The sequence below is a fragment of the Mytilus californianus genome, unplaced genomic scaffold, assembly GCF_021869535.1.
Source record: "Mytilus californianus isolate M0D057914Y unplaced genomic scaffold, xbMytCali1.0.p SCAF_11, whole genome shotgun sequence".
Classification (NCBI taxonomy): Eukaryota; Metazoa; Mollusca; class Bivalvia; order Mytilida; family Mytilidae; genus Mytilus; species Mytilus californianus.
In genome coordinates, this window is record NW_026262593.1 from 25713364 (window position 1) to 25726140 (window position 12777).

The window sequence follows — 12777 nt, forward strand, 5'->3', positions numbered from 1 at the left end:
CAGCAAAAGTAGGCGAGACACTGGGTTCCGCGGAACCCTTACGATTTTTCCCCCCAAACAATACAAATATTACTTGACTTAATTAAGATCAATATACTATCTATTTCCTCGAGTTATAAAATACCTTTCTGATTTAATGTAAGGAAAAACAAAAGAAAAGATTGTACAATATTTTATCTTGGTCTGCCCCTTCTGTTTTACTTGGCCTTATTTTGCTCATTATTATCATGGTAATTGTTGAATGATTGTATATGTTATTGTTAACTATTTTTCCTTAATCATGATTATTATATATTAATTTTAATATTAAGTCCATATGTACATAGCACACAAGTTCTGGGTAGTTTTACACTCCTACCTAGGAGTCTACGGAAGAAGAAAAATAAGATACAGGATGCGGATTCATGCCTATATCAAATCCTTGATTGCACCGTTAGGTGGTGCGCCTAACAGAGGGGGACTTACAGATAAGTTAGGTGGACTGTACATAGAATGATAACGTTGGTCCCTTTCCCTCGACCTATATTTTCCCTCTGAAGACAAAGTAAGTTTTGAGTTACAGAGTCAGTAGACAACGATTTATCTTATTTTCTACAAGATGTAGTGAAACATATATGGGTAGACTTAATACTGTATATAAGGTGAAAACTAAGAAGCCAGTATCTACTTGTCCAGACTGATATAAGCCAATTTGAGACCGTAAATTATTTAAATAACATGTTGTGTTATGATTGTCAAATATAATATTATGAGAAAACTATCCTACAAAGTTCAAATTAATTAGATGCATCACGTAGGAAACGGAAGGAAATGTGAGTTAGTGATCTAGTGGTTCCGTCCCAGGAAATAATTAAAATAGCCTTGCCCATGCTGCCAGACGTCATAATTATTTGGACTAGTGGTTAAGACCGATAACCACAGTGCTGAAGGTCCCGAGATCGGTTCTCACTCGGGGTGCTAAAAATATAAGTACATCAGAAGGGTAATTTTCATCCTCTCACACACATCTCTGGTACCCAGACCAGAGTTTAAACTAGAATAGGTACTTTGGGGGCCATGGCTGGTCAAAGTTGCTCCTGACTTTGACTTTGAGATCAATCTGCTGATATCTGCTGTTTTCAGAGTGGCCCAGTGGTTCTCTTCGAGTACTTCGGCATCCTCCACCATAATAACAGATACTGCCCAGTATCCTAACACTCCTTGGTGTTGGGTTGGGGATTGTCCTTATAAATATTGAACATTGTAAATACGTTAGTGACTCATCTCCATTAATCCAGACGGGGAGTGTACATAGATTCCACTGTACCCTCCCAGCTCTAGAGGGGTTCTTCGGATATCAGAGAAATTTACCAGTACATACATACATAAGCATGATAAGGGCAACTGCATTGACTTCAACAATGAGAAAAATCTACACCGTATTATAATTTATAGCAAGCTATACATGCTATATTAGGCCCTGAAATCACAAATATGACAAACGTTAAAAAGTTCAATTTGGAAAACTTTACTGTGGGTTTTAAGTTTTTAGATCCCAGGTTTATAGGGTAAACTCGTTTTTCTGGGGTAATAAAAACACTGCAAAAATTGGGGTATAAAACTTCGTACATTGTTTTCCCAGCATTTGTGAAAAGGCGCATCATGTCAGCTGTTGTGGAAAGTTTTATCTAACATGAGCTTGTGTTTACATCATGTCAGCTGTTGTGGTAAGTTTTATCTAACATGAGCTTGTGTTTACTTTAACATGTTTAAGTTGTTTCCCATTGCTTAAGTCTCAGGATAAATTGGCTTCATAACCGGAAGAGTAAAAATCAAATGATTTATCAATAATATCATACCATTTCTTGACTTTCTACTAGACAAATTCTCTTTCTCACTAGCTTTGTCGACTTACATTACTCCATCATATCATGACATCAGCCCAACCTGTACAAAACAATACACGAAAGACATACAGTCAGGGGTACTACTTGTACAAGTAATCTTTTTTTACTTGAAGAAGTAAATAATAATATACTAATATAAGTAAATTATAATGTTTGAATAATCTCCCCTTAATTTTCTCAAAAATTTACTTGTATAAGTAATTTTTTTTTTACAATTCCGAAAAATTCTCAAGTTTTGAGATGTAAAAACATGCCTTTAACAATTTTTCTCAAGTTAGCTCATAATTTTTTATTAGAGTTCAACGTTTCATCTCATTAATTCAACAAAGAAACTAATTGCGCAAAGATCTTAGTTATTTGCGCAAGGCCTTCAAAAATTGCCCCTAATTGCGGGCTTGTAAATGAGCAGTGTTCTGAAGATAACAGACAAATGAGATTTTCATTGTCCATGAAAATTACACTTAAATGATTAGTAAAGACATCTGCAAAGGACAGACAATTAAAAATTCTATTAGAGCAAAGAAGTCTTAAGAAATTCAAGAAAAGAAGATAGGATAACTTTTTTACTTGTATAAGTTAAAAAATCTGAATGTCTAAGGGACATAACTAAGCCAAAAAATAATTTACCTATACAAGTAAATAAAATACACTTGTATAAGTATCCTACAAATTTACTTATATAAGTATATTAATATTTACTTCTTCAAGTAAATAAAAATTACTTGTACAAGTAGTACCCCTGACTGACATATATGACATACATGTAATTGCATTAGAAGCTTGTGAAGCTGAAATTTAAAAATTTTGATCTTTTCTGCATATTGATACAGGAGAGCTAAGGATTAATGGACTTGCCTCAAAAGCAAGTGGAGGATGATGCTAAGGGAAGTAATTCTGAACATGCTGAAGTAAATGCAACTGAAGAAATAATGGATGTCGATCAGAGTGAAGAGGGGACAAAGACTGAAGAAAATAAGAATCAGAAGGAAAAAGAGGATGGCAAGGTTAGTCCTTTTACAAATACATGTAGTATATATTTTGTAGATAAAATTAGAAGAAAAAAAAAACATGTACATACAACAGTAAAGGATATACTCTATAGAGTTATTAGAGAAAAATAACCTACATGTAATTGTTATTGTGGACTAAAGCATCAAAGAAGTGTGATAACATATGTATGTTACATGTTTCAAAGGGACAATATACATTATTAGTTTTTGTCTCACTTGACGGCGTCAAAAAGCGAGACATAGGTATGCTGTTTCCGGCATCGATGACGACGGCGGCGGCAACAATGTATTAGTTTGTGATTAGGTCTAGTTTATGGTGAACCACTAGTGGTAAGTCAAAGATATTTGGTATGCAATTGTATTAGTTTTGGCACATCTCATTACCATGGAGATTATTTGGCCCAGCCCCCTCAGTTATGCTCTATTGACTTTGAAACTTTTGCATAGTTATCATGTATTTTGTGTGATTAGGTCAGTTTATGGGGAACCACTAGTGGCAAGTCAAAGATATTTGGTGTGCAGTTGTATTAGTTTGGGCACATCTCATTACCATGGAGATTATTTGGCCCCGCCCCCTCAGTATTGTTCAATTGACTTTGAAATTTTTGCTTAGTTTTCATGTATTAGTTTGTGATTAAGTCAGTTTATGGGGAACCACTAGTGGTAAATTATAAGTTAATGATAATCGGTATGCAGTTGTATTAGCATTGGCACATCTCATTACCATGGAGATTATTTGACCCCGCCTGCTCAGTTATGGTTTATTGACTTTGAAATCTTGCTTAGTTTACATGTATTAGTTTGTGTTCAGGTTTGTTTGAACTACTTATGATAATTCAATGATATTTGGTATGCAGTTGTATTAGCATTGGCACATCTCATTTCCATGGAGATTTTTTAGCCATGTCCCTTCATTCATGGTTCATTGAACTTGAATATTTACAAAACTTACATGTTAAAGTGTTGCTATTTTATTTTCAACATTTGCATTATCGAAATTACAAAAAAGCGAGACTTATCGCTGTGATAACAGTTTATGTTAAAATGTATACAAGTTTTATTGAAATTACTTGGAGAATAAAACCGCGGACTATACAAGCCTTTTAACGGTACATACAAAACCTAAAGATCTTTCAGGCCAAAAATTCCTGGAGTGTTCCTATTCCACATAGTCCCTAGCCATGTTAGTATGTTACAATTTCCCAACATTTTTTTTCACATTTAAAGTTTTCGAGTCTGCTCTTGTCATTAGAACTTTCAATAGACACATGGATATACATGATATAGAAATATTGTCTTAGTGAATATCATAAATTAAAATTATGTTTGTGCAGGTTAATCAATTAAAGATTACTGTTTTACATGTTTAAATAAAGTATTCAGGTATTGTTTAAAAGATTTTTGCTATTTCTTTACACTTTTAAGAACAGTCAGAGATATAACTTTATAGGGTAACATAACAGAAAATATCTTGCATGTGTTATTACAGATACTTTCATGAGTTGTCTTCTCTTTAATCTTTGATTTTTCTAAATCTGTAATAACCCTAACCCTAATCTGTAATAACATATGTTTGTTATTTGTAAAATAAATCATAAATATTTTAATTTTTAGTGGGCTCTAGGGAACTCTTGAAACTTTGCGCAGAAACTAAATGCATAGCCTTGATAACTAATATTTGAATTAAAATAATACATTTTTCATTAACCATGGTAACTCAATGAGACGAGGCTTTTATGGGATAAACCTAGCTGTTATAACAAGGCTTAGTTATTAAAGGCATGTAACTTAATATATGAGACACTTGGGAATAACTGGGAAGCTCACCGTATGCAGAACCTCATTACATGCTCTGATCATTACTTATTACAATAAATTAAAATACATTGTAATTAAGCATGATGTATGTCTGAGCAAATGCCATAGAGAAGCTGTAATAACACCCTTTAGTTATAGCAGGCATATTTTTTCTGTAATAACATACATGACATAGGTGTACTATGCATGATTGACAAACTATGAACTGTTATATCTTTCTATAGTTAAGTATAAATAAAGACAATATAGTAATGATAAAAAAGAACTTGTATACATTTGAACAAAACTAATGATGTATATTGTTCCTTTGAAACATCACAGTTCTTTGATTTTTTAGTCCACAATAACAAATGTTTGTTATTTTTCTCTAATAAACCTATAGAGTTATATCCTCAACTGAAGAAAAGATCGTCTATATTTCAAGCATATTTTTATTAATTAGCAATGTTTCTTTCCATCAGATTGTATTTTCTGAATTTCCTGCAAATACATGAAATAGGAAAGACATAGCTATGAATTAACAGTTTATTTGTAATAAATAAGAAGATGTGGTATGAGTGCAACTTAGAAAACTCTCTATCCAAGTCACAATGATTGAAAAGTAACATGAGTAAACAAATATAGGTCAAACTATGCCCTTCAACATGGAGCCTGCTAATAATGTCGACATTTACCAACATTGTTTTCCTCATGACATGAGTAAAGAGGATGTGATGTATACATGTACATTAATGAGGCAGTACAGCATAGGGGGGTCTAGGGGAAAATTTGGTTGATTATATAGGGAATCACTGAAGCATGACTGGAGCAGGCTGTGGTTAAAGTATTTGAAATTTTTATAACTTTCTTAAACTATCCTGGATTTCTACCAAACTGGGACAGAAGCTTGTTTATAATCATCCAGAAATTAATTTTGTAAAAAAAAAATTCTGGTTTTCTGAATTTTACTTATAAATGGACTTTCTCAGTTTTTCTGCCAGGAAACATTACATTCAGTCTGTGGTTGAAGTTTTTAAAATTTTAATAACTTTCTTAAACTATCCTGGATTTGTACCAAACTTGGACAGAAGCTTGTTTATAATCAAAAGCTAGTATCTAGAAGGAAATTTTGTTAAAATTTTGTACCTGTTTTTTTGTATTTTACTTATAAATGGACTCAGTTTTTCTTCCAGTTAACATTACATACAGCCTGCAGTTAAAGTTTTAAAAACATTTATTGGATTCATAAACTATCCTGGATTTTTACCAAACTTGGACAGAAGCTTCTTACAATCAAAAGATAGTATTGAGAGGAATAAATTTATTAATTTTTTTCCTCATTTTTGTTGAGCCTGCAATTAACAGCAAAAGTAGGCGAGACACCGGGTTCCGCTGAACCCTTACAAATTTTTTCTCTATGATCCTGAAAAATCGATTTTTATTATTTATTTCTTTACGGCATAACCTGTGCACTTTTTTGTGATAGCATGTGTCATCATGAATGTTAAACTTCATTGTGATATGAAGGTGAATTTTAGTATGATGCACAAGTGTTGTTACCCATCAAAATAAAAGATTCTTCTGAAACATACATGAAATGTAATTATAAGGTGTAAGACTTTAATTTTTTATTTTTTTCCTTACAGAGTCATGCAAGAACTTTCATACTGAAGATAAACATTGTCAACAAGGTGTTAGAGGGAGGAGACAATTTAATCACAACCAGTGGTGCTCAACAGACTGGTAAAAGACTTCATAAATGTGATATTTGTGCTAAAGAATTTAGTCAAAGTAGTAGCTTAAACCGACATGTGAGAGAACATACTGGAGATAAACCCCACAAATGTGATGTTTGTGCTATTGAATTTGTTCGCAAGAGTTCCCTAAAGACACACATGAGTACACATACAGGAGATAAACCTCATGCCTGTGATATTTGTGGTAAACCGTTTAGTCATCTAAGTAATTTACAGAGACACGTCAAAATACATTCAGGTGATAAATCTCATGGTTGCGGTGTATGTGGTAGAAGTTTTAGTCAGCATGCTAATTTACAGAGACACATGATAACTCACGCCGATACTGAAACTCATGACTGTGACGTATGTGATAAACGGTTTAAGCGGCATAGCAGTTTAGAGAGACACATGAGAATACATACAGGCGATAAAAATCTTCACTGTGATTTATGTGGTAAAGGGTTCAGTCGACTTGAGTATTTACAGTTACACATGAGTTCACATACAGGTTCTAAATCACATGATTGTCATGTGTGTGGGAAAGGGTTTCGTCATCTTAGTAGTTTAACGAGACATATGAGAACACACACACTGATAATAAACCCTACGAATGAGATGTATGTGGTTTAATCTGTTAAGTGACTTAAGGTTCACACGAGAACACACACTGCTGATAAATTTTATGAGTGTGATGTATATGGTTAAAATTTCAATCGGTTTAGTGACTTAAAGGTTCACACAGGAGAACACACTGATGTTAATTTTATGATTGTGATGTAAAGGATTAAAGTTTTAATCAGTTCAGTGACTTAAAGGTTTACATAAGAACACATAATGTTGATAAACTTTATGAGAGTGATATATGTGGTTAAAGTTTCAATCGGTTTAGTGACTTAACATGCTTAAAGGTTCACACAAGAGATCACACACTGTTGATAAACTTCATGAGAGTGATGTAAGTGGTTAAGTTTCAATCAGTTTAGTGACTTAAAGGTTCACACAATTAAGAGAACACACACTAATAATAGACTTTATGAGAGTGATATATGTGGTTAAAGTTTCATTCTGTTTAGTGACTTAAAGGTTCACACAAGAGAACACACACTGTTGATAAACTTTATGAGAGTGATGTAAGTGGCTAAAGTTTCAATCGGTTTAGTGACTTAAAGGTTCACATGAGAGCACACACTGAATATAACCTTATGATTGTGATGTTTGTGGTTTAATCTGTTTATTAAAGGTTCACATGAGAGCACACACTGATGATAACCTTATGATTGTAATGTATAGGGTTTAATCTGTTTATTAAAGGTTCACAAGAGAACACACACTGTTGATAAACTTATGAATGTGATGTATGTGTTTAATCAGTTTAGTGACTTAAGGGCTCACATGAGAGCACACACTGATGATAACCTTATGATTGTGATGTATATGGTTTAATCTGTTTATTAAAGGTTGACATGAGAATACACACTGACCTTATGAATGTGATGTATGTGGTTTAAGTTTCAATCGGTTTAGTGACTTAAAGGTTCACACAAGAACACACACTGATGATAAACTTTATGATTGTGATGTATATGATGTATGTGGTTTGATTTTTTTATTAAAGGTTTACACGAGAACCCACTCTGATGACAAACCTTATAACAAACTGGAAAATAGTACATATTCAAACCAAATACTAGTAGTTCCCACACGTATGTATCGATATCAAAACTATTTTGAATATGATATAGCAATGATAAAACCATTTAAGGATGTTGGCGACTCTGTTTTAAAATAACAAGCTTTTAAAAGACTGTTCTAAATAAATTTATAGTATATAAATAAAGGAACCAAAAAAGCAGAAAAAAATGAAGGGTCCGTGTGCAGCCATTGAAAATTTGGCGGGAAATGATTCTCTCTAGATTTTTCATACTTTTAACATGCGGCTTTTGTCGCAGAAAGCTCAACATAGGGATAGTGATGCGGCGGCGGCGCTACGGCGGCAGTGTTAGCTAACTTCTTAAAAGCTTTATATTTTAGAAGACCTAGATGCTTCATACTTTGTATATAGATGCCTCATGTTACGAAGTTTCCGTCAGTCACGTGCACATGTCCAATGTCCTTGGCTTCATTTCTATGGTTCAGTGACTACTTGAAAAAAAAGTTAAGATTTTTTGTAATGTTAAATTCTCTCTTATTATAAGTAATAGGCTCAATTAGGGTAACTATATTTGGTATGTGCGTACCTTGCAAGGTCGTCATGACTGTCAGACAGTTTTCACTTGACCTCGACCTCATTTCATGGATCAGTGAACAAGGTTAAGTTTTGGTGGTCAAGTCCATATCTCAGAGGTCTAGTATATTCGGTGTATGGATGGACTGTAAGGTGTACATGTCCAACTGGCAGGTGTCATCTGACCTTGATCTCATTTTCATGGTTCAGTGGTTATAGTTAAGTTTTTGTGTTTTGATCTGTTTTTCGTATGCAATAGCTATATATAGGTCTACTATATTAGGTGTATGGAATGATTGTAAGGTGTACATGTCTAGCTGGCAGGTGTCATCTGACCTTGACCTCATTTTCATGGTTCAGTGGTCAAAGGTAAGATTTTGAGTTGTGGTCTTTTTTTCTAATACTTTATGCAATAGGTCAACTATATTTGGTGTATGGAAATATTTTATTATCTATATGTCAGTCACGCAGGTTTTAATTGACCTTGACCTCATTTTCACGGTTCATGATTACTCAGTGTTAAGTTTTTGTGTTTTGGTCTGTTTTTCTTAAACTATAAGGAATCGGTCAACTATATATGTTGTATGAAAGAATTATTAGCTGTACATGTCTGCCTGGCATGGTTCATCTGACCTTGACCTCATTTTCATGGTTCATTGGTCAATGTTTAGTTTTCTTGGTTAATGTTAGGTTTATGTGACAGTTGTAATAAAGCCTTATATTTAGGAATGTCAACATAATATCAATGATTAGTAAAGAAGGCGAGACATGTCAGCGTGTGCACTCTTGTTATAAAAGTAAGAAGCTATGATATGATGATAATTACTAATGAGACAACACTCCACATATGTCAACACTGTGAAAACAAATTTTACCAATTCTTTCATTTTCATTTAAGTAAGAAGATGTGGTATGATTGCCAATGAGACAACTCTCCACAAGAGACCAAATGACAGACATTAACAGCTTTACCGGTATGTGATTTATATGGTTTGGATTGTAATTTACATATTGACATGAGAACACATACAGGTCATTAATCTCATGACGGTAGTGTATGTGGTAAAAAGGTTTAGCTACCTTAGCAATGTAAAGAAACACACGAGAACACATACCATGTGCGTAGCTACGTTTACGTCAAAACGCCCGGGCATGCACAAGAATTTAGAAAGGAAAAATATTTTGATCCAAAAAAATTAAAGGAACTGCTTAAATCACATAAGCTAATGTAATGCTTTCTTCGATGACTCGTAATTGAAGCCACTGATTAAAGTGACGAAAGGTATCATATTATGTTATTGTTCATTTTCTGTCAAACTTTGAATCTACTGTGAATATTCTACCCAGATTACTTTTGTTTAATGCAGTTTAGTAACTGCTGGGATACAATATGTGTTGCTTGAATTTTTAAAGGCAGTGCTTTAATGCCTTTCTAGTTGCCGGGTTAATCCTTCCTTCCGCGATATCCAACTTATCTACGTGGGGGGTCATTAGACTCTAAGTAGATCCGGAAATGTTGAATTCTCTCCTCTTCTTATTGCGATATCAAATGTTTTTTGTTTCATTTCATTTACATTGGGAAATAGAGAAACGATCATTGTGTTTTGTTAGTTTTAAAAACTTTTGATATATTAGTATTTTGCATTATAAGCAGTCAACCGATTGACAAACTAGAATTATTTGAATTCCGTGTGGAAAGAGCTCGGGTTAATTTCGAGTGTTATCTGCAATCTAGATGTTTATAAATCATTTCAGTCGTTGATATAATAATTAAAGGTCGACTGAACATGAATTATATTATACAATTTAAAGCGCATTTTTGTTTATGCACGTGAACCCGTCTAACGTTATTTTCGCAGTTATATAAAGTAGCAAATTATCGTTCCTGAATAGGTGGCGCCGTGGTAGCGGATCCTGTTCCTCTTCTTCCGGTTTCTGCACTGTGCAACTATTTCAGTTATATTTTTAATTAACGATGCCAAGTACTTGTTGTTGTGTACCTGGATGTCATTTAAGAGGAGGACATGCATTTCCAAATGACTTAAAAAGAAGGAAAAGTTGGATCAACGCCATGGCCCATACGCAGATTGGACGAGAACACGATGATATCGTGGAGTCCATCTCAATCAGCTGTTGTTTGCAAGGCACGTTTTACTGAAAAATACTACGTGCAGGAAACTATTCATGGTAAAACTCTATTTTCTTTGTGAAATATATAGTTATATATGTAATCGCCATGCGAATAAACCAAAGTCTGTTTACAACCGCAATTATCGTTTTAGAATAAAAGGGGGTGATAATTCAAGACGTCATAATTTTTTGGATTACGATTCAATGTGATCTGTTTGAGATTTTTTGGTGATTGCTACAATTATAATGATTTCTTACAAGAGGTATATCATACTGAGAATTATTTTAGCAGTAATTATGCTAATGTAGTAATGACAGGAATGCATAAGCTATGCCTCATAGACTTTCTTGAAAAATATCAATGACAATGTTAACAGGAACAAAACAATGACATGCTCTCATTTATATTATAGTTATTTAGGTACAAACAATGTACGTTTGTTGCATAAGTCTCTCATTGTTTGTCCTTTGGATTTACATAACATACATTGAATCAGGCAAACATAGTTTTATCCAGATTGTAATGAATAAATCTAGTTAATATTTCGCCAGGTAGTACAAAGTATACATTGCTAATGGAAGTTCATTTAATTATAAAAAAACTAATGTTTTATAACCTTTTTCAGGGCGCAAACCCACCATACAGAGACTTAAGTCTACTGCAATTCCCAGCCTATCTTCCTGGACCAAGCAAGAGACTGAATCGTCCGCAAAAAGAAAAATCAGGGCAGTTTCCTGTGAAAACAAAAGAACTAAACTTGATGAATATTGTAGTAGAAATCTAGAGGAAAGTTTTGATTGTAAAGTTGTTTTCCTGAAGAAGTCATTCATACTGCAGAAAGGATTTATGACTGTCCACCACCAACTGCCGAGCTAATGTTGAGCTTCACAGATGGAATTACGCAAACACCATCAATGCCTATGTTTTTAACAGAGAATTTTGAAATGAAGACACGTGACACAGCCATGCATTTTTATACCGGTTTAGAGTTGTATACTAAATTTTTATTTGTTTTGACCACACTTGGTCCAGCAGCACATTGTTTGAGATACATACATTTTCAAATTGATAGGGTGTCAGTTGAAAATCAGTTTTTTTATGACTTTGATGAAATTGAGGCATCATACAACCAACTTTGAACTGTCTAGATTCTAGATTGAATCTAGTGTTAAGAATATTGTGTATACATGGATTGTTTTTATGTCTAAACAGTGGTGTGAGGCTAACATAACACTTGGCCATCTAGTGGTTTAGTCAGGTATTTTTCACCATCCAACTTCAAATTAATGTTTCCTACTACTTGGATTATTATTGACAGCACAGAATATCCCGTGATAAAACCTAAAGCTCCTAGAGCTCAGGCTACCTTTTCATCAAATAAAAACAGAAACACTGAAAATTCTTGAATGTTCGACACCTGGTGGTTTAGTCAACTATGTCTCTATGTCACATAGAGCGAATTATTGGACTTGGCAAAACATACAAAATTCTAATAAATCCTATGAATGGAACTGAAACAAAACTTTCATCTGAAATAACATTTAGTTGTTTTATGTTGTGTAATTTGGACTTGGCAAAACATACAAAATTCTTATAAATCCTATGAATGGAACTGAAACAAAACTTTCATCTGAAATAACATTTAGTTGTTTTATGTTGTGTAATTTTAGAACTTGTATTGTGCCAAAGGATGCATAAATAAAAGTGACGCAATGAATTTTGTTCTGATATATATATATTAACAATTACATGCACATGTAAATTGTAATGCATATAAAAATAAGGAGATGTGGTATGATATTCAGTGAGTTTATCAAACTAAAGTGCATAAGAAATGGGTTTAAGCAGTTACAGGTGTTACTGTCACCGTACAATCTCCAACAATGAGAAAAACTCGTACCCTGTAAAAAATTTCAGAGATCTTACAACTAAGTTTTGTTGTCTCACCTTGACTTTGGTGATTTTTTTTATATCTGTTGATGTAAATATA

At 33.5% G+C, this 12777-nt stretch overlaps 1 protein-coding gene and 1 long non-coding RNA gene across 2 annotated transcripts; both read left to right on the forward strand.

The window, feature by feature from the left end:
• Positions 1 to 509: 509 nt before the first annotated feature.
• LOC127719789 (zinc finger protein 239-like) lies at positions 510 to 8060 on the forward strand. Its single transcript, XM_052226063.1, has 3 exons — positions 510 to 544; positions 2717 to 2890; positions 6340 to 8060. The coding sequence occupies exons 2-3, from the start codon at positions 2732 to 2734 to the stop codon at positions 7060 to 7062; spliced, it is 882 nt and encodes a 293-aa protein (XP_052082023.1). The 5' UTR covers positions 510 to 544; positions 2717 to 2731; the 3' UTR covers positions 7063 to 8060.
• A 2004-nt stretch (positions 8061 to 10064) lies between these two features.
• Positions 10065 to 12504, forward strand: LOC127719794 (uncharacterized). The gene is made up of 2 exons (XR_007990490.1): positions 10065 to 10843; positions 11413 to 12504. It is a non-coding gene; the product is annotated as an uncharacterized LOC127719794 (long non-coding RNA).
• Positions 12505 to 12777: the final 273 nt, after the last annotated feature.